Consider the following 23,658-nt stretch of genomic DNA (forward strand, 5'->3'; position numbering starts at 1 on the left):
TCATCCTCCTTCATCCAATTGTCACTCAACACTTCTTGGAATAAAAAAGATTTTTGAAAGCCTTGAATTCAACCTCTAGCAGAAACACCTCAGACTCAATTAGTTATGGGCAATATACGAACAGGAATCATCAACAGAACATTTATGTATTATGTAAGGAGTATTTCTACGATGGAACAGTTTCAGCCGCATGAACTCTTCCTCGGGTCTCGTAAACTGCCTATAAATATTTTCTGCTATTTTATTTAATACCGACTGAGTATCTCAGAACTGAAAGGGAAATAAAACAAAGACTGTTTTTGCTTCATTTCTTTTCCTTGAAGCTATTTATTTCATGTAAAAGAAAACAGTCAGTAGACCTTTATTTTCATATCTGAAAATCTTGAGAAAGAGCAAAACCAGAAAGTATAATTAAGGTATCTGCTTTTCATACAAATTAATAAAATTCTTTCTTGTGTATGCACAAACAGTATTTATCTCCATTCCACTTCCCAGACCAGACACACAACAGATACTGCTCACACTTTCGCCTTCCTTTCACCTCACACCTGAAGCTGAAAAGCTCATCAGGTCCCCACAGTGCTTTTATTAAGCAGGGACAATCTAACTGAAAACAGTATTTATAGGGTTTTTTTGTTTTTTCTAGCATAATTTTAGAAACCTACACTAAAACTTATCATGGAATGGTTTAAGATCACCTAGTTCCAACCCCTTGCTATAGGCAGGGACACCTCCCTCTAGATCTGGTTGCTCACAGCCCCATCCACCTGGCCGTGAGTGCTTTCTGAGAGGGGGGTCACCCACAGCCTCTCTGGGCAACCTGTTCCTGTGTGTCACTACCATGACAGTAAAGAATTTCTCCCTTATATCCAGTTTAAATCTACCCTCTTCCAGCCTAAAGCCATTTCCTCTCGACCTGTCACTACTTGCACTTATAAAAAGTCTCTCCCCAGCTTTCTTGCAGGCTCCCTTTCAGGTACTGGAAGGCCCCTCTAAGGTCCCCCTGGAGCCTTCTCCCTCTGGAGCCCCAGCTCTCTCAGCCAGTCCTCATAGAGGAGGTGCTCCAGCCCTTTGATCATCTTCGTGGCGCTTCCCTGGACCCACTCCAACAGCTCCATGTCCTTCTCGTGCTAAGGCTCCAGAACTGGACACAGTACTCCAGGTGAGGCCTCACGAGAGCAGAGCAGAGGGGCAGGATCACCTCCCTGGACCTGCTGGTCACTCTTGTCTTGATGCAACCCAGGATAAGGTTGGTCTTCTGGACTGCAAACACACACTGCCGGCTCATGTTGAGTCTTTCATCAACCAGCACTCCTGAATACTTTTCCCAAGGACTGCTCTCAAGCCATTCTCCTCATTCTACTTACACTAGCAAGAGTGGTTACTGCAGTTCAGTGGCAGAGCACAACACATTTTTCAGTTTATTGCTAAGAGACTGATTTATCTGTATGTTTAACATTAATCATCTCAGGACTAAACGTTCATTCATCCTTATGTTTCACGTCTTAATGTCTGTATGTTTTTATCTACATGTTTAATTAAGTTTACATGATCTCTGCCACTGTTCATGAGGTGTTTAACATCAATCACCTGTTAGGCTTATGGGGATTTATATAGTTCTGCTACAACTAACACAGTTGGAAAGCAGACCACGATCTTGAATTGATAAAACTTGTGTGTAAAATCTGACAAGTGCTGGCAGCTTTATGTATCTGGACACCTAAAATTTTCTGTCTTAAAAGAAACATATAAGAGAGTATGGTGTTGGCTCAGCAATTATCCTAAAATATCTTCAAGCAGTAGGCAGTGTTGCAGGTTCTCTTTGCAACTTCTGTAGAGTTTGCAGGCTTTGAGTCTGTGTTTTCTGAGTACCAGTGAACTGAGCAGGATGAAGATCATCTGCACCTGACGATGCTGATGAAGAGACACTAGCACTTGGAGGGATGTCTGTTGTGTGTTTTTGTAAAAAGGATGATCAAGACCTAGGCAGAGAGCTTCAATCCATTGTAGATTCACTCTGCTGGCATGCACTTAACTATTAGTGTAGGTCAGGGCTCTGGCAAGCTGGAGCAGACTTTCAAAACGGTTTCATTTTTGCAATCTGAAGAGTATCCATAAGCTCTAGGCTTAAGCCAGCTTTTCCACAGAAGAAAAGGCATGAATAAATCATAAAGAACACAGATTTGTTATTCTCCTCCTGAGTAGTCACAAGATTGATGTTTCTATTTCTGGTTTCTAAAATCCAGAAGGCAGTGTCCATAATAGACACCTAAAGTCTTCTTTTAACCCAGTGAGGATTTCCACTGCCTTAAAAAACAGAAGATCTTCATGTTGGTGAATGGGACAGGCCAGCAACTGATCCTTTGGTGATGATCCAGGAAGCTGAGTGCAATTTGTTACAAGAGTATTTTACAACTGGAGAATACCTGTTACACACAGCAAATACTGACTAGTCCTTGAGATCACAGGCTTGAGGAATTGTGCCTTCTTTTTTCTACCTATCTGAGAGATAAACACAGGGCAGGACCATCTTTGCATGGCCATGGAAGTGGTTAGAAGCAATGTCCATGAATACCTATAGTTCCAGAGCAAAGAATTCACTGCTAGTAACCACAACAGGATAAAACTGATGGTCTGCAAGGACCAAATACTTGACTTTCTCAACTTGGATTGCATAGTTTCTAATCAATACCAGAACAAACACTGAACAGAAGATTTAATCTTTAACAGTAGCACAGTCTGCTCTGTTGGTGCACTGCAAGAGACTTCTGCATGAGAGGTGGAAGGACATGATGAGATCTAACGATACCTTATGTATCTAAAGGACAGTGCCTTAATATGCAGGTACACATGAGCTCACTGAACCTTCAGAAGATTTCTATGAATACTTACTGTACAACAATGCATTTAGACAAGTAGGGATGTGCATTTCCTGAGACCTATTGGGTTCATCTATTGCATTTAAGGCTTAACATCTGACTCTTAAGAAAAATTACTGAAGAGGGTCTCTGGTCCACCATCAGATTCAGCACGAGTTTGTGCTGGGAAATACAATGGCATTTGAAGAAAAATGAAGAAAAATAATTGGAGACTGTGTTCAAAAAAACACCACACTGACTGTAAAAACCAAGACAAAATAGAAGCAGTATGTAAGAAAGAGGTGACTCCATTTGGCCCATAACAGAATGATGCCTTGGTGTAGTGTTTATCAATATTTAGGACATTGAAATTCACTCATTAATTGCTGCATCGTTATACTTTCTACTTACAGGATAATTGGGAATCCACTCATTTCCAGAAATACTGCTTTTTGTATTAGTGAAAAATGAGTTAATACAGGGAAAAAAGAAGAAAAAGCAATATGTATATTTATGCACATATCATACTTACTAATTGATGTTAAAAATTCAAAATTTCTATTTCAGGAAACTGAGCTACATTTACTTGGAACCCGTGCATACAAATGTCCACGAACTGCTGAATGGATGATTTTATATATGTACATACACACTAAATCTTTGAGTATGTCTCCCAAAATGAACCGCAAATTTGAGTCTTCTTGGTTCTGAGAGAAGCTTGAAACTAGATCAAGAATACTACACAAATTTGTCAAAAAACCTCTCTCTTACTAAGACAGAAAGCTCAATCAAAAAGTGCCTTTTAATTCGTGTGTGAGTTCTCCTCCATGACACTGGTCCCCACTCATTTAAAATTTGCTGGATCATCCTAAACAAATACTTTGCTATGGTTTCAGATATTGCTCCTTGAGACCCTGTGTAAATCACAGTAAGTCCCAACAAAACTGTTGCCACTGCTCCTGAGGGTATCACTAAACAACCAGGCAACAGGAAGAATGCACTATACATAAAGAAATCTCTCCCTATGTACAGATCATGAAGCAGCAGGTATATTTTGTCACACTTTCACTTCCTTCCTAGCAGGAAACTTAGTGTTAGAATAAAAGCTGCATCAGTCCCTGAATCTGAGATGTTTGTGGCACCTTGCCAATTCAAAAAATCTGTTTATAGCACAGATGTTTTCACTATGGACTACTAAGTATAAAAAGCAGCTGTAGTATCTCTGTTGAACCTTCTCATGCAAAAAGGCGAGCATGCAGCAGCTCTAAAAATATTTAAGAAAGAAATCCAAGTGCAAAACATGTAGCCTCAGTGGTTAGCACATAAATCAACTTCTTGCATCTGCTTACCTTTTAATTAGTGTTTCCAGTTAGATTTAAACTGTAACAACTGAGATCTCTCAATCAAATGTTTCTCCTTGATTTTTCCAACAAGCCCTTTGTGTGACAGGGATGAGTGATCTCTGCCATTCTGATTTGCAATCATTTTAGAAACCCTGTAATCTGGGGGAAAGAGGAGGAGGTAATACAACCTCCAAAAGTAAATTCCCTAACCTATTCTTTGAGCATCTGATTTCAACAAAGCATCACACTCCTGTTGTCAGAAAGCTCTGAGCACAAGTAAAACAAAAATTGAATAACAGCACAAAGACAGTCAATGGTAAAATTGCGTACGGTTAGCACGGACTATTTAATGATTTTGGTTTATGATGCTATCTGAAGAAGGGTGGGTATAAGCTCAGGCCTAATATTAAGCACAGAAAGTCGGACTTTATGGAATCACAGTGATGTCCCACATTTTTGCTCTTTGTCCTTTGCTTCACTTCATTTATCATCTTGTCAATTAACTCCAAAGTATTTCTGCAGGTGGCAGATTGCAAAGCTCTTCTGAGTTCTGCCAGTCTCTAAGGTCTGGCCTTTCTCCCACTTGTCTCGTCTTCTGTAAAAGTAAACTTTGTAAATTGTCTGTCAGTTAACCAGTTGATTTAGTTTTGATACCTTACACATTTCTTCATTAGCTAGATATTCATTAGCATGTGTGTTATCTTAAACCTCAAGTTTCATTTAGCATTTTTATTTATCTAAAACTGATATCCTGTGATGTGAAAGCTGTGAACATCTCAGTGTGACAATGGACAGAATAAAACTAATCAACAGTTAATTCTCCTAAGCACTTTTGGGTCTACTTGGCATGCTTTGAATGTGATGACTAGCAAAACTGCGAATGACACCATGAATTGATCCGTATCTGCCTAGCTCCTGCAGTTAGGTAGAAATCAGTACTGCATATTGAAATTACAACGAGATTTAACTACTTCTACAGCCCAGTAGAAATAAAAGCTTTCTGATTTGTGTGTGATCCACGTGAATAAATGCATCTTGCTCAGAAACAGGAAGAAAAAAATGAGGCTGCACAGTATTTGAAAAAAGAGCTGTAGTTCCCTACAATAATGCAAGCTCAGGAAACAGAAGGATTATTCTGTGTGAAGACTTTCTGCACAGAGCTTTTACGATGACTCTTTGGAGCTCCCTGGGATACTGCATAAGAGCTGGAGAATGGATCTTCCTCCAGCAATGACAAAATTAGTATGCCCAGAAGCCCAGGATGATTATGACCAAAATTCCCTATGGCTCCTGGGATGTCTGAGCACTGAAATTGAACAACCAACCCTAACCCCATAAATAAACAAATTTCTTGCCTACTACTTCCTTGAAAATCTAAAATTTTTAATAGTAACATAAAGAATGCTGATAAGACAACAACAAAAAAAGCTGTTGTACTCAGTGCCCAAAGTACCAATATATTAATAACTTAAAAGATCTACTACAGTGTCAAAGATAGCAGTGACTTTCAGCTTACCATCCACCACTATGTCTGTCTTCCTGAAACTCAGAAGTCAGGAAGATCCAGCTCCCATGCTGGAATAGTGGCCAGCTGTTGCTCTCCATGCCTGCATTGCACCCCTCTACTCAGCAAGCTCCTGTCACATGGAAATGCCCCTAAGCCAGCTCCTCTGCTCCCAGATCAGAGGTATTTCCATATCTTTCCTCATCTTTGTTGGTCTCTGAGATTTCCTAACAAGACCTTCTCTGTGATGAAGAGACAACAACTATGAAATGTAGTAATGAAATTTATACAATAGTAGAAATACACATTTTGTTTGGCTGATGCTGCACTGTTTTTCTTAATCTGGATGGTAAGAATCACCTCAGACACAATCTGAGAAAGAAACCAGGCTTTTTTCCTGAATGCATCACTTCATACTTCACCTACACCAACATACACCTGCTTTTTTATTGCAGTTACTGACCCATGGGATCTGCAGTTCTTCCAAGTCAGCCCCTGTTCTGCTACCTTGAATACCTTTCTATTATCAACAAACATTATCTGTTACCTCACTGCTCACACTCTTCTTGCCTCTCACTTATGAGCATACTAAAGAACCCACATCCCAGCCTGTAAGGCTGCAGAACTTCACTGCTGACTGTACTAAGTTTCACAGTGCAAGATTTCAACGATCTACCCCTCCTCTTCAATTCCTTTTCTAGCCAACAATTTATGCTTTTAACATCTGCAGTTTAGCATTGCAAAAGTGGCTTTTAGTACACAAACTTCATTGTTGTATCATGATCAAGGTTTTTTTTTTTTTTTTTCATCAGGATTCATTAAAAAAAAAAAAATGAAGAAAGATAGGGAAAATCCCTTGTATGCAGCATTCTTAAGTTCCATTGGAACTTGAGTTGCAAAACCAGAAAAATCCGCTACATATCAGGAGGTAACGTGAGACTGCTCAATTAAGAAAGCACTGAAAATAAGTCAGAATATCAATTCACCCTAAAACAAGTTTTCCAGAAGACTAAAGTATACAGTAAAATGACTCCATGGTGATGCATCAGCTGAAAACAGACTATTTTTTTGAAACCTTTTCTGTTGGCCACAGTTACACTCGTGTTACCACAACCAGTTATCCAGAGCATTGTCACAGTGCAGTCAAACAGCTAGGGGAGAGAGCTCAGATGAAAAAATACAGAATGTCAGGAGACGAAGCACAAAAGGCAAAGCTTCTGGATACAGAGAAGGATTTTACTAAGAAAAATGATATTTGAATTGACTGATTTCAGGGAGGAAAAAAACAGCCAGGAAGAAAGGGTCACAATTCTTGAAGTAAAGCAGCAACAGGCTAGTTTGTTATAGCTTTCCTTGCAGTAATACTTTTTTAAAGGAATGGTTTGACTCTTTTGGAAAGAAAAGTACCGCATTCAAGAACCAATTTCAGTTGCCACTGAAGCTGGAAGGTCCAGCTTTTTGCTCCCTGCTCTATTAGCTGCACATCCTCCCTCCCCTCCTCCCAGCAATGCCCTGCAAGTTGCTAACAGCCGGTTAGCCATGTCAGCTTAACTAACGCTTTCTTTTATTTCAGCTCTGCCTACAGGTGCATGCCATCACCAAGAACTAACCTGATGCCTTAAGTGTATAAGGATTTTGTAAACAGCTCCTCCTACTTATAGCTCAAAGAAATCTTTTACAGCCTTCCAGCTCTTCTTCACTCTTTCAGTCAGGAAGATAATGCCTTAGAGTAACCATTCCTTCCAGGCACATTTAGGCACAGCTGGACTGGCTGGCCCTGACTATAATGCATTATTACCATAAGCTGTTCTGGGCCTTCAATATGACCCCCCTTTCTAATTTTGACCTTCCTTATTTTTTCCCCCACTAGAAGCGTGGGCTTAGATTCATGGACTGCCCACTGCCCTGTACCATGTGCTGCCTCCTGTGCACTCCAAGCATCCAGAAGGCAGGAGTCTTCAAATGATCTCTGAAATCTGGCATTTATGTACTTATGTGCTCAAATTATTAGTAATTTCTGATAGTTTTGGCAGAGGTAAACACTGCACTGGGATTTTAAAAGCCTCTCCATGCTCTTATTTTATTTTTTTTTTCCTTAGAGACCATAAAAAATAGAAGTTAATGCAAAGAGTTTTGTGCTTCTACATTACTTCAAATATTTTTAAGTAGGAAGACAACTCAAAATCCGACTGTGAACAGCAGATTATCTCCATAAATACATGAAATATAAACTGGATCCTTTGTGGCTGTCTGTCTTTCAGGATAACCATGTGAGCTACAAGGCAATGTGTACAAGGCAGCTCAAATGTGGTATGCAGATGGAAAGTTTAATAGGTATCTTTAAGTACCATTAGATGATTTTACAGCTGTTGCTTGTCCCTGGCCAACAAGGGGAAGTAGGCCATTAAAGATGTTATGCTAAAAAAGAAACCATCTGCCAAAACCAGCATAGGCTGGTTGGGTGAATTAGCAGCTGGAGTCTACAGCTCAGAGGACTTACACGGCTTTTTTCTGACTGTCTCCAGCCATGAGGAATTAACAATAGGAGGCTTAAAAAGAAAGGACTGTCCATTTTGCTTAGTAGTGTGTACTGCAAGTTCACACAGAAGATACACTTACTGTTTTGGGTTCATATTCTGACAAACAAGTTGCCAGTCAAAATGTCAGTCCAAGGAGAACTGGACTGGTGGTAGAAGTGCACAGCTTTTAACTTGTGTCTGGGTGGCTTAGACCTAGACCACATGAAAGTACATGTTACAAAAGAAAATACCAGGGACACGCAGCAGCCAGAGACAAAATATAAACATGAGAACAATATTACTCCCTGCTGTTCTCTTCAAGGAGAAAATATTATGAAAATGAAAATATGTTCTTAAATGAATTTTCATTACACTCAATGACATGGGAAAAAAAAAAAGGCAAATTAATCTGTATAAGCTTGATCTTCAATATGCAATACTTCTTGTAATCAGTTACACTACTGTGAAGGCAATTTCCATTTTTAAGCCATCGTGACTTGATTTGTGATCTGATTCACAGCCTGTGTTTCCATTCTGCCTTTTTCTATTTGTCTACAGAACATAGGTCTATCATTCAAGAAATATGACAAGTCAAAGAGCATGTAACTAGCTGCATTATGGGAGGTTTTCTGCATGTCAGCATCAATCACTACACCTTCTGTTATCACTCACAAGAGCCATTTGCCTTTGTCTCCCAGCGCAGCTTCCAGCATTGCTATCAGCTACGGTTTTGGATGGGGTTTGAAAGAGAGGGATTGCCATCCACCATTTACAGCAAGGCACATTTCAAGAGCAGATCTCTTTCAGGTTAGCTTCTATCTGTGGTTACATCAAAATGTTGACAAAATTCCAATTGAGAGGTAGTTCTAATTACATCAAGGAATTGTAGGACTTGCTCTAAGTGACTACACTGAATCGCTCTAGTATCTGCTGGAAGGAAAGTCCAGCCAGAGCTCAAGCAACCTGAGAGTTTTAGATTGGCAACTTGGTAATGGAAGAGCCAACAAAGAGAAATGCTCAGCTGGACACAGTACTTCCAAGAAGAAAGAGATGATGGGGAACATAAAAGTCACACTGCAGCCTTGTGGCTGCAGTAACCTCAAGGATCCTAAGAGGAAACAGCAAGTGAAAAAGTCAAAGCTTTCTGAGAGCTGAAATAGAGTTGATATTAGCAAGGCCTGTGAAGAGCAACAAGACTGAATTCCACACGTCCTTCTGAAGCACAGTTAAGGTTCATGAAAACAAAGGCCTATTTGTGAAGAGGGCAGGGAAACTGGTGTCAAAAATGCTCAGCAAAGTGAAAAGAGCAAGGTGCTCAGTGATTTCTTTGCCTACGTCTTTACCACTGAAACTGTCCTTCAGGATCGCATACCACTGAGAGCAGAGAGAACACCTAGAAGAAGGAAGACTTACATTGGTGGAGGAGGACCTGATCAAGGAGCACTTAAATAAGCTGGGCATATGTAACTCCGTGGGGTCTAATGGGTTACACCTGTAAGTGCTGAGGGAGATAGTTGATGGTGTCATGAGGCCATTCTTGACTACTTTTCAAAAGACATGCGACTCACAGTGGACCTTGATCACTAGCTATCCGTTCTGTTTTCAAAAATGGCAATAAAGAAGATGAGGGGAACTAGGCTAGACAGACTCCCTCATTCCCTGAGACAGTGATGGACAAAATCCTCATAGCAAGCATTTTCAAACATATAAAGGGCAAGAAGCTGACTGGGAGTGGTCAGCAATGTACACAAGGGGAAGTCACACTTATCCAAGCTGATAGTCTTTACAGTAAGGTGATTAGCTTGGTGGATAAGGCAGGAGCAGTAAACATTGTTTACATTGACTTTAGTGAAGTCTTTGACACAGTATCCCATAATGTCATCCCAGATAAACTAGTGAAATATGCATTAGGTATGCAAAGAGTGAGATGGATTGAAAATTGACTAAATGGCTAGGTCCAGAGGATTGTGGCCAGTGACAGAAAGTACAGCAGTCCACGCTACCAAAAGTTTTCACCAATGATGTGGGCGGTGGAGCAACGTGCCAGAAGTTCACAGATAATTCAAAAATGATCCAAAGCTGGAAAGAATGGCTGATAAACCAAACTGCACGCTGCTGGGCCAAGGGCCCTCAAAAGGCTGGAAGCTAGTGTCATTAATTTCAATATGAGTAAATGCAAAGTCCTGTACCTAGGGGTAACAATGATACGCTAGTGCATTCTTGGGCTGTGTAGCTAAAAGCAGATTTTCTGAAAAAGACCTTGGTGGACAAGAAACTGATTGTGAACCAGCGAAGTGCTCCCATGGCAAAAGACGCCAGTAATATCTTTGGCTGCAATAGGAAAAGGTAGAAGGTCAAAGAAGATGATCCCTCCCTCTCCTAAGCAGCAGTGGGCAACAGTTTGAGTGCTATGTCCAGTTCTGGGAATCTTCAAAGCAAGAAAGACAGGACTACATTGGATTGATCCCAGCACTTTGCCACAAAGAAGTTAAAAGGACAGGAACATCTCTCATATATGAAGAGAGGCTGAAGTGGGGTCCTTCAGCCTGAAGAAGAGAAGGCTTCAGACATCCATGTGTATAAATACTGGTAAGAGGGAATGAAGACACGGGGGCCATTTCTGCTCCATAGCGCCTACTGACAGGGTAGGAGGCAACAGGCACAAATTATAATGCACAACATGCTATCTGAGCCCAAGAAAACTCTTCTTTGATGTGAGAGTGGTCAAACACTGCAACAGGTTACTTAGAGGCTGTGGAGTCTCCACCTCCAGAGATGTTCAAAATCCAGCTGACTTGGTCCTGGACAACCTGTTCTGCATGATCACCCTTGACCCAGAAGGTTGGATCAGATCATCTCAAAGGTCCCTTTCAGTCTAAATTAACCTATGATTCGGTCGTACTGTCAAAAATGCTCAGCAAAGCCTGTGTACCTGAGGAAAAGCAGAATATGACTCCTGACACTGAATAGTTTGTTCTCATTGCTGCAAGAGGAGTGAAAATAGACGATTTACCAATTTACTAACATTTATAAATGCCTATTTAGTAACCTGAGGCAGGTAGCTGTTTATCACAGTACACAACACATTTTAAGACTGAAAAGGAGTTTGGAATTTTCCATTTCTAAACATCAAAGTACTAGCAAAACTGGGAGCTCTGAATTCTGAGGGAATAAATGTTTAATCAGACCTCTAACTGCATGTGTGGCCTCCACAGTTATACATCTCTACTTGTACTGTGCTGATAGGAAGGCACAGTTCATCATCTGTTTCTGTTACAGGTTAGCTTTTATGGGTTTGAGTGCAGGATAAAGTTTTAAAGTTTTGCACAACACAGAAAACCTGACAGAGAACAGCTCTGTTTGTCCCATACTGTATCACATTAAAATATGTTTTGTACATTAAGATAGTACTGGCTTATCTCTAAGGATATACATGTGCTGGAGAAATATTCCCAGACTTCTAGCACACGTGTGATTTAGTACAGAATAGGCTGCAGCTAGGAAAAAGAACTGGACTTTTTTGCTTGTGCATTTTGGCCTTCACAATCTGAATTACTTCCAGTGACAGAAATCCTTAGATTAATTCTTGTAGTTACACAATATAAAATCATTTTTTCCTTCTACAAGTTTTATGGAAGACTCAGATTGAAGATTTAGAAATCTCACTGGGATTCAAAGAATTTTCCTAAAGCCTGACTCTATTCCCTTCATACTTGTATCTGTCGCAAAATTCAGTCTAATAATTAAAAAATTAAAAATTAAAAAAAATCAAGGAAAACTACAATATCAACAAAACAAAAAGACTGTAGTAAAACAGATATATTTTGTAAATTATTTTTATAAAATAACTGCCCACTTGGAGAAAATCCTACTCAAAAGATTAAGAAAGACATTGTAGCCATCATCATTTATGATAAGAATGGAAAGGTTTTTTTAACACTATTTAAAGAATAACTGTTAAGAAACATTTTGAAACTGAGTGGAAGGAAGATCTGCGTGTTTTAGAAGGTGGGCCTTCATAATATGAGACATGTTAGGATAAGCTTAGGAAGATAACAAAAGAGATAACAAGCACATCCTTCATTTCAGCTGAAAGCTACATTCCATGAAAAAAATTTTTCATCTTGAATATTTACATAATCACTTGTTTTACTGTAAAGTTCCTCAGCTCCTGTGCAAGCACCTGCAGCTTCAAAGGGAAATCCTCAGCACTCTCCAACCCAGTTATCTGCAGGAGGAATAGAATATGCAAAAGCCAAACTTTATCACAACTCTGGTAGCAAAAATCCACAAGTGAAAAACCGATTCCTTTGTGTCAGTAACACTCAAGTGCTTTTTTTTTCATAAAATATTACTGCACTGTTCTTTCATACATACTGTTAACTGATAATCAATCAGCTCAGATAACAGTGCAGTGTGAATAATAAAATGAGCAATGATTTTCTTTACAAAATTTTTGTCTTTGAGTGTAACAGGTACTGTGTCATAAGGAGTTTTTAGAATACGGTCAGCCAAAGACAAGCTAAGAAGCACTCGAAGGAGCTCAGGTGAAGATGAAAGACAAAATGGGAGTAACCTTTTAGACTCCTTATTTTCACTTCAAAGGAGAACAAAAGGATGTATCCTCCTTTCTAACCCAAATCTTCCAACCACTCTTTTCTTAACCTGTAAAATTTTGGGGTGGGAGAAATTCTTACCTTCAGAAAGCCCAAAGTATCAGAAAATTGAAATGAACAAATTAGCAAATCAGCATGAAGATAACAAAGTAGGACTGGCATTTGTGAGATGCAGATTCCTAGAAGAATCTCCCAGATCAAAGTGTGTTCTAGCACCTCCAAGGGAATCTCTAAAATGTCATCTCTAAAATGTTGGAAACTGGGTAAACGGCACCCTGCTCTTTTCCAATATTTGTTTTCCCAAGATATCCAAAGGCAGACCAGGCAGCACAAACTCTTACTCTGAACTTGTACAACTATTCTTCTGCAAATCATGTCCTCAAAATCTATCAATATGGAAAAAAATATTTGATAGATTGTCATCTTGTATGTCCTGAGTAAACAAATAACAGGGCAAAAACTTTCTGCATTTGCTTTGTTGAAGTTCCCATGGGAATCAAAATTGCAAGCTTTCTCCTTTAATGGGATAGCTAAAAATGTATGGTATTGGAGTTTGAAGACCTCAGTTTTTACTTCCATTGCTTCAAATCCACACAAAAAAAGCCAACATTTTAGGAACAGAGAGTATTCTTAGAATCACTGATAACACCTGTCTCTGGATTCACCAAAGAACTACCATTATATAATACACGAAAAATCTCTTATGCAGACTACTTTAATTACCTGAGCTTTAGTCTCCTACTTGACAAATGAAATAGCAAAATTTACCTTACCTGACCTCTTCAAAATCATATTATTACTATTTTTAATTTTTAAAAAATCCAAAAAGAGGCAGCCATGCTATGCAACTAATTTTAAAGCATGTAAATTCTAAACAGATATATTGCCTTAATGACCAAATATCCACTGGCACTTTTCTAAAAGATCTGATCTCATCCAGCACGTCTTGAAAGTGTCTTTGCTGTTGAGTATTGTAGCTCCAAGCTTTCAGGATTTATCTGTTATGGGGCTAAGCTCTTTCTATTATGGCTCATTAAAGCTGACACTGTATGAACAACAATTACCATTATTTCACCACTCTAATGTTGATAAAACACATTTATCGATAAACTATTATGTTTCTCAGTTCAGCTGAACATCTGCCTCTTAAAAGCAAAGGGTTTTTGTTTGTTGTTCTTTTTTTTTTTCTTTTTCCATATCCAGGAAAGAGTTTGTCTTTCAAAGACAATCTGTTCATTGTCTTTCCTTTTCCCCTCCAACTATTAACATACTTTTGATTATTCCCTTCTTGAGCATCTCTTATTCCAGATGGCTCAGTAACCTTCCTTTTGTTTTCCTTGAGTCAAAGTGCCACTGATTCTCATTATGAGAAGGAAATAAAAGTTTCCACCATACATTTTAAGGCTTATGAAATGGTGCAGCCCCCCTCCTGTGCTTTAGATGCATGACTCTCTGTAGAATGGAAAGAGAAAAAAAATTCTCTGTGTCAGCGCAGGCAGTAAAGCCTATCCCACTCTATGCAGAGTTGCTCAGATGCTCTGAACATTTGTCAGGTCTTAATCTTCAACTTCGCTGTAGCTGGATTTTTCTTTTAAATCGTAGAATAGTCATTCATCAGTCATGCACTTATGCACTGAGGAGATTATGCATAGCCCAGAAGGCTTTCCAATTAAAGTAAAACTTTTGAAAAGTAAGAAAAATGAAACATCACAGATACCTGTACTTTAATAACATTCCTGTTGCTATCTGCATGGAAAAGCACCAACCATGCATCTGTTTCTGGAAGGTATTTGATATCAGTCTTCAAGGAAATAAAAACATTTAGACCTTGGCTTTATGCTTTTCCCACCTAAAGATTCTTTGAATCTGAATACAGTAGTACAAGAATTTGGATCTAATAAGAGCAGCATCAAACACTGAGAACAATTTGGATTTTCCACAGTCCTGCAGCACATGAAAGTTTTGTGGCACACGGCCTACTGAAGCCAATGATTCTTTTCTTGTAAGAGTTGTCTGTGATACAGAGATGACAGCCTAGTCCAACAATGACTGTCAGAATGCAGAACCTTTTTCTGGAGACCCCATGTGTTAGTTGAGCCCCAGTGTCAATAAGAGCTGTTTGGCATCTCAGGCACATAGAAGCAGCACTAATTAGCAACAAAGAAAAAGGGAAGTCTGTCAGTGTCATTAAGAAAATTGTGTCTTTTGAGGTTCTGTCCACACAGCTGGTAGATGGCAAGAATGACGATAATTGTTTCATATCATTTCTGTGATTCACTAGTTCTCTTTTTTGCAGGACAAGAGCTCATCCCTTCACAGCTACATTAATGAAGTTCAGCCTTCGCCTTTTGCTTTCAAATGCCAGAAGGCACATGTAGGATGCAGAGTCCATCTCCTCTTTCACTGCAGGCAGTTTTTTGGCTGATAAGCTCCAGACAAGTGTCCAGCTTACAGAAGAGACAAAGTTAAAACAAATAATAATTATGCCAGCAGGTACATATAAAGAGGACATCCAGGGTGCACAAGAACATCAATAAGATCCAAGCTGCCATTGCACTCCTGTGCAATCCTAACAGGTAACATGCAGAATCTTGCGGGTATAACACAGTTTCTGACATTGCATGGAGCTCCACAGATCTGAACACCATGAATGTGTAAGGTTGTACATATCACCCACATAGCCAGAGGAGAGCTGCTACAGGAGTAAGGCAAGTTGCAGAGAAGGACAAGCTTGGATATAGCAGTAGATTAAAAAATACAGCTCACAATTATCAAGAAACCCCTCTGCTCACCAGCTAAGGAAAGCATGCTGTTGAACATATGTACATGTATTTCCATTACAGCTATGCAAGGGCCAGCAGCCAGTATGAATTCTTGTTTCACTACAACACACTGACAAAGCTAGATGGAAGCCTTTTTTATCTGCTACAGTTGGCCTACTGAAGCACAGAGACATATGCTTCCTGGTGTTTCACAGCACATAGCCATTGTCAGCATGGTAAACGGGGCATACACACACCTCACTGAAGCAAGGAACATAAGCTTGAGAAACATCTCTGTTTGTTCCGTTGCTCAAGTATTTTCAGTTACTTTATTTTCTGCTACCCAGCACGGACCAATATACACACAAACACATTTCCTCACCATCTCAACATCCTTAAGAATTAAAACAGTAGAAGGAATACAGCTGTCTTCTTCCAGATCACACCAGCCACAGAATTTCAAGTTGCTTTCTTCCAAGTGTTCAACAGATCAGTCATAAATTTAAGAGTCCTCAGTGTGAAGGAATACTATGGACTACATACCAGAGGAATGGTGAAACCAACAACCACAAAGATGCAGAGAACCCATCCTGTTAAGCTCCTTTCAGAGCCACTACCACTGTCCCCCTCCCCCCCTTTCATTTGTAAAGGCCTTTATAGAAATGTGTACAATCGCACCATGAAGAAAAGATAAAGTGTGGTGCAGTGAATCAAATAACAACAAACATATCTGAAGAGAAAACGAAAAATACTGACATGACACACGAAGCGCAGCCAGCCAGAGGTCAGATGAAGGCAGTGTTCGAGGCAATCTGCAGCAGCAAAACCAACTTCAGCAAGAGCCATGCTAAGCAGCTTTTTCTCTTGAAGCTCTTCTTCTCATAATTCCTTACCAACATTTGTTTAGCCAAGTACTTAGGCTGGCTCCACAAGGGAGAGAACTGCCACATAACTCTGCACAGAAATGTGCCACTACATTTGACTGTAACAGGAAGTACACAGGTGGCAATCACATTTCAAAACAGTGCTGATAATAAAGTTGATTGGCTTTTTTTTCCTGCAGCATTCAGAGGATGAAACAGTGCTTACAAATGTTTCAAATTATCTGAATGTCATTCTTGTCTTTGTTTTTAAAGAATACAGCCTCACACATGGCTTTTATCAACAGAAGGGGTTTCTAACCACATACTTTCTAAGTACATACTTGACTTTCCTCCAGAAATTATCTATAAAAGACATGAGGGCCTCATTTAAAAGAAACTAATGAGTTTCTTCTTGTTAAGATTTTTAATTTTGCTCGTTTTGGAAACTTCTGAAACTAGAGGGCCAAATCAGTATTTGATAGAAGGAAAACATAAAGGCAGTATTGGTGGATGTATTTCTTAATACATCTCTGAGCGAGGGCTGAAGCAAAGGCCCTCACTCTAGGCCTTCCAGAAGTCCCTGAGAGCTGCACTACCATAGCACTCCAGTTTTCTACAATGAAGTTAAATTGTGATTATACTTTAAATAGGACTAAACTAATTTCAAAACTTCTATGACCACAATTTATTCTGATATCACATGGCTGGGTTAGCTGAAGGCCACATTAACCCTTCTTCCCCCATGGCCAGATACATGCTCCAAAGTACAGATGTTGTGCTCTAAAGAGTCACCTTAACAGTGAATATATTTTGCGGGGGCATCATGAATTTTCTACGCTCTTTCTAAGCTTAAATAACAGCTTAGATTTGGTAAAGTAGACATAGGTAAAAAGTAGCAACTAGAAAAGGCAGTAATTGTGAAACCAATTTTGTTTAGGTTCCAAGAAATGAAGCAGCAGAGCCACTATGAACCATAAATGTTACTCCTACATATAGTCTGCTTTGCAGCATAACAGACAAAGTCTGTTTTATAGGGTTCTATAAGGAGCTGTTTTCCCTGTTCATCAAGGAAAGGAATGCACACAAGGTTGTGGAATGCAGACGGAACTCACTTCTACAAAACCCACTTTCCCAGGCAAAGCACATTCAAATATATCAAATTTCCCACACTTTGAGTTCAGCACAAGCTCAACCCCACTATCACAGACCAAACAGACATTAGCCATGCTGTGAAGGTTGCTAAAGAGAACAGGTCACAAGTTCAGATAGAGGAGAAGCTGTGGTGGTGAAGGTGCAGATCCTACAAGAGGTTAATTCAAGTAACGTCTACAGCACATGCTATTTCAGTGTGCTGGAAAGTCAAGTTTCCTGAAGGTTGATGGGACAATCTGTGTGGCTCCTTACTGTTACCCTGAGTAATTAGTAATGACTGGGGTTGAAGATTGTCCAAATTACTCCTAGGATTTAGTCCTTATTCTTATAAAAGCATGGGCTAAAAAAGGCGTTTAAGATACTAAACAAAAACAGAGTGAAACTGCTCAAAAGAAAAATTAATCAGCAAAAAGAAACAATGTTTAAAAGGCCAGATATTTATCTATCAAGCAGATGGCAAGATTCACCATGCAGACAGAGACAACACAATGTTTATCAGCTGTCTTTGACAGTGCTTTTGAAATGGCATATTCATCTGCCAGTTTAGTTTACAGAGAAATATCTGCTAGGCCCTGAATCACCCTAAGAGCTAAAAAGGAAGAGAAAAAGTAGATTTGGGCATATAAACACAATATAAAATATCTACGTTATTTTTCAGGCACATATATTTCCAAACACAAAACTTTCTAAAAACAAGTGTTACTGCTCTAACTTTACTACAACATACAAATAAGCATAGAATTCACACACTTCAATGACTAGAGAAAACTACTGGGATGCAATAACCTGTCTTGTTGAATTTTCTTCATTTACACAAAAGATGTAGTTGCGTAGTTGTGTAGTTGTTCAGTTGTTCAGGTTGCCCCTGCTGAAGAAGGGACCATAGACAGGAAGCAATAGGAGAAAGGAGAAAAGCTTTACAGTGCAAATGTCTTCCTTAGCCCAAATCCACTACTGATCAAAGTGATGTAAAAATCAGCAAGAAAGGAGTGACTGGAATTTATAACTGACTTCAGCTGTCAATCTACAGCTATACCTATCCACTAGCCATGACTGAACGACCAGCTAACATCCAGCCATCTGACTGATCCTGTCAGCCCTTGGCAAAGCTTGGCAGAAAGAAAGCAAGAGAGAAAGCAAGAGAGAAAGGGAGGGAGGAAAAAAAGCCAGCTGTAGCAATTACACTTTTTTTTTTTTTTTTTTTTTATTGCAGGGCCCATGTGCAAAGGCAATGTCAGACCCTAGATGCTGCAATTGCAGTGGCTGCAAAAGATGAAGAAAACCAGCCAGTGCCAGTTAACACCATGCTACCAAAATCTCATACACCTCTCCATTCCTTGGGAAAACAAAAGCAATAGTAGTCTTTGTTCACAGCACCAGTCACCTGCAACCCTATTCTGGAAAAGGGCTAGAAGGCCCCACAGTCCTGGTCTGCTTTTAAAGATGAGATGTACTGTGTGGACGTATGGGGTTCCTCTCTAGGAAGAAGCAGTACACTTATGCTCCATGTATAAATTTTGGAACTGCCTACTACCAAAAGTCATGAGCTCACAAGTGTGGAGAAGGCAACATATTTCTAAAGATATATTAAGTTTTTAGCTGAAGTTCCAGGCTTTAAACACTTTAAGACAATGTTGTCCTTTTGACCAGCTATAACTAGGCTATTTGATTACAGTAATTTAATACTTTTAAATCCTATTCCACACAAACTCTCAAAGCTTAGAAGTGATTTTGTACTTCAGTTAAATGCCAAATTGCACCTTCTTAAGCTGCTTCATCAGTTTCTAATCAATTCAGCTCTTGTTCCCTGAGCAGCTTGTCAGCACTGAAATCAGAATTACATATTGCAGGACAGTTCAGGCTAGCAGGGACTCTGGGAGGTCTGCAGCCCAGTTTCCTGCTTGACGCAGCCATGAGATCCAGTGAGGACACTCAAGGCTTTACACAGTTTGATCTTTAAAATTCCCAAGGACGGAGACAGCATAAACTCTGTGCCCCCAACCTTCACTGTTTTCTTATCTACAAGGGCTAGAGTTTTATTACATCAAGTCAGAAAAGCCCATGTGCTTCTTTATTTTAGCAGAAATCTCCGTCTTCTGTTTTACCTTTGTATTTCAAGCCATGGATCTGATGTAGCTGTATCTGGTAACTGAAACCCCAACACACTAAAGATGCCATGTTGGAAACTAGAATCAATAGCTTCACCAGCATGGCCTAAGCAAGCACACAGAGCAAACTCTCCCCCATCCTGTTCTTCCTTTCCCAAAAAGGTCTCACACTGCTCACAGCAGCTGGCTAGTTACACATAGAACATGTTTGCAGAGCTGCTAGCCTCTAACATGCATTAAACCCATCTAAAAATGGATGAAAGAAATGGGTAATAATTGAAATAAGAACAAGGTCATAATCAGTGAAACTTGTCTACAGGCTGTGACTCTGTTTTTCCAATAATCTTTGAAGTTTTGCCTTAAAGAAAAAAGAGCCCCTAATATTCAAGCACCTGTTTTTGTCAGTTTCACTTAACAGCTCCTCAGTTCCCATGCCAGCTCCCTTTTTACTGCCTGTCAGATCGGTATTAGCAGGAGGGTGGCTGGAGAAGGGGCTCTTTACCAGTAAGTGAGCAGGCCAGAATGACCACAGAAAGCAAAGAGGAGCCAGACCACAGGAAGCACACAGACTGGTAAGTAGTCATAGGTTAGAGGTCAATGTAAACACCAAGAGGAATTTGTGTTAAATGTAGTATACTGTTTATAACTTAACTCACTTGTTCTGTTGTGTTTTTTTTTTTTTCTTTTAACCACAGAGGGAAGAACCAAAACAAAAGCCCACCAAGCTGGGCTATTCCCTATCCCTTTTTTAAGTGGTTTGCATGAATTATGTCAAATAAAAGAGGGCAATAGGATTAAGCTGAGAAAAGTATGGTACAAACAGCTCCTATAAATCTCCTAGATCTCTTAAGCAAACTCATCCACTTGTGGAAAGGTCAGCTGAAATCCTATCCACTGGACATACACTTTTTCCAGAGGAATTCTCTACGTATGCTACAAAGATTTAACACAATAAGTTAATCTCCAAGTTACATCCACATACGATGCTTTAATGCTGCTATACTACTGGTAATGGCATACTAAGTTCTGTCATTCGAGTAGATCATCTTTCAAGATCTATTTCAACTACTTTGAAGAATGAAGAATCTTAATTTTCATTGCCAATTATCTGTTTGAATGAAAATCTGCACTAATACTAAACATAACAGAGACCCTATGGTTAAATAACCAAAGGCTGCTGCAAAACAGGCAGAACAAACAGTATCCAATACAATAACAAAGCTTCACTCTCTAACCAACTGTGAAGAGCAAAACATGGAACAGTATTCATGCTGAGCTACCACATCTCATTGAACTGCTTAATATGCAGCATTTGTACAGGCTGGTAGTGCCATCTCCACGTTATAGATAGGGGACTGATTTAGAAAGATTAGAAAGATTCCCTCAAGAGCAAAGCGTCTTATCCAGAAATGGGCCCCAGAAGTGGGCCCAGACTTCTCCTAGCTGCTGAGGCTACAACACACTGTCTGTGTTGGAGCTACTCTGACACAGAATTCCCTCTGACTGTTCTAGGTGCCTCCTCAGGGACTCACTGAGAGCACAAAACTCCAAATTCACTGCAGTGTGCATCAACTTCTGAATCATGAGATCAAGGTTTCAAACCACCACTGCTATTTAATATTTAAGCATTATTGTTACTCACATTTATCCTGAAGGTTTACCTTAGGTGTATGTTACTAAAAACATACACAGGAGAGCTATTGGAGCTGAAACCTTGTGTATTATTTGGGTGGGGTTTTTTTTATTGTTTTAGTAAAACTCATCAGCATGTACATGTTCAGGCCACAAATCTTGTTTTGCATATACACACTATGGTGGCACAGAAGAAGACTGGAAGATGGAAACTTGGTGTAACAAAAGCATGGAAGAAATACCAATGGAAGCAAAAACACATATTTAACTGCACTCCTAAGCTACACTCAATTCCAGAAATCTTTCACAGCAAATAAGCTTTATGAAATCAGACCTATTCTTCACTATATAAAAAGTATATATTTCTTCCTTTGAAATCCTGCTTCTTGCTAGACTGGCAAATTACAGCCTAAGAGACATAGTTGTTGTCTTCTTTCTACCTGTTAGTGCAGAAAAGAGAGAAGGATTGGGAAACAAGCCACAAGTCTGTTCAAACAAAGAGCAGACAAGGCCAAGAATTGGCTATTTCAAAGGTTAGCAAAGCTCACCAATACATGCAGCCTCTTGATGTACCATCTCCTAACTGTATAAACTGCAAAATATTCTGCTATTTACTCATCCATATATTTATATTACATCCCACATTTCTGACAGGAAGCTCCCAGCTTTCCTACTTGAAAGAAGTGAATCATGATTCATTAAATGAAACTGAAGTTCACACTGCTCAGGTACAACATCCTGTCCTTTTCATTAGCTGCAGCCACAGCAAAAGATTTAGGCTCTCTACACCATACAATGCATACAATGGCATTCCTCCACAAAGTCTTCCTCATTCAGAGGAAAATATTCTAGCAACAATACTTCCATCTATTTGCACACTCCAGAAAAGCTAACAACAGTACCAAAAGACAAATTGTGCTCTCTCTAGCAGCTTCCTCCCTGGGCTCTTTGGTTAAAGTACAGTAATTTGGGGAATAGCTCACTTTCTAATTCATCAGTTTAGTGTTGGAAGTGATGAGAGGGTAGGAGGGTATAGTTGACTGCATTCCTGACTGTCCATGGCCTTGTGCTGCATAGTGCTGTACACTTTTCCAAAGGGAAATACCATTCTTCTTTCCATCCATTCTGCGTCTGCAGAATGTGGGCAGGCAAAGAGTAAAGCAATTCAAACATGACTAAGTTTCAGCAAGCTAAAATGAAATGGTCACCACCTGTAGTGAATAACCTGAGAAGCAGAAGCTTACCAAGAACAAATGGCTCAAATGAAAACATTTTAGGCTAATAAACCCCATCATATGTAGCAGACACAGTTAACATTTCATACATTTTAGACCATTCTGGCAAAACACCCTCCTCCCCCACCTGCTGTTATAAAGCCTTGGACTCCACAGCCTCTGTGAGGTCAGGAAGAATCATGCTTAGTGCACAGAATGAAAGGCAATTGACAATTCTTCCTTGAACTTACCTACACTTGTAGGAAATATATCCTCGTTGTTGATTTGCATCTCAATCCAGTCCATGAGGAGATTCATGTACTGCGGTGCTGGCAGCGCTGTAGGCTTCTTGTATTTCATGTCATCCTGCCACCGGTACTCATACTTAGGGCCTCCAGACATCACTGGGCAGGTCCTCTCTGTGCAGAACTCACAGATAGTTCCATAAATGAGGTTGATCCTGTTGAAGAAGTCAACAACATGGACAGCCACCCAGTCATTTTGGTCTTCTCCCCTGGGCAACTGTACAGCTGCTTTCAAGTCCACACCTGAGTGCAGAGTGGCCTGAGCTCTTTTATGTAGCTCAAACCTCTGGGTTCCAGGTTCAAACTTGCGTTTTGGACGAAAAGTCTTATCCTTATTAAAGACTTGCTTCAGTGCTATTGACATGTCTGATAATCTTCTGCTCTGCAGCAGATGGCAGAAAAGCACTGCTAAGATTTAACTCAGGTATCTGAAAACACTTGCTCCCTATCACAGGTCCTCCAGGTTCTCTTTGTCACAGAAGTTCGTGTTGACTTCAAAGCAGTCTACTAGCTCTTCCACTTGAAAGCCTTCCCGAAAGGCTTCATGTCCCTAAGGATATGGAAATGATTTACATTAGTGGTAAGCTCAAGTTTGGACCCACCAGTTTGTTATCATTTTACCATCGTTTTCTATTAATTATAAGCTGAAAAGCAAATGTAAAGTATTTAATAAGCCAGATTTAAAAAATACTAATCTCTAACTTGATGAAAACATAAAACATAAACAACATATTTTTTATACTTTTTTTCTTTTTTCTTTTTTTTTTTAAGTACTAAGGAAT

General features: G+C 39.6%; 1 protein-coding gene across 1 annotated transcript in view; it reads right to left on the reverse strand.

The window, feature by feature from the left end:
- MOB3B (MOB kinase activator 3B) overlaps positions 1-23,249 on the reverse strand; it is a gene marked incomplete at its 3' end in the record, with an annotated part of 64,055 nt that extends 40,806 nt beyond the window's left edge. Inside the window, exon 1 of the mRNA XM_079548607.1 lies at positions 22,823-23,249. Coding sequence (XP_079404733.1) covers positions 22,823-23,240 — 418 coding nt within the window. The 5' untranslated portion in view covers positions 23,241-23,249. The remainder of the gene's footprint in view (positions 1-22,822) is intronic.
- Positions 23,250-23,658: the final 409 nt, after the last annotated feature.

Source organism: Tetrao urogallus (assembly GCF_951394365.1).
Source record: "Tetrao urogallus genome assembly, chromosome: Z".
Taxonomy (NCBI): Eukaryota; Metazoa; Chordata; class Aves; order Galliformes; family Phasianidae; genus Tetrao; species Tetrao urogallus.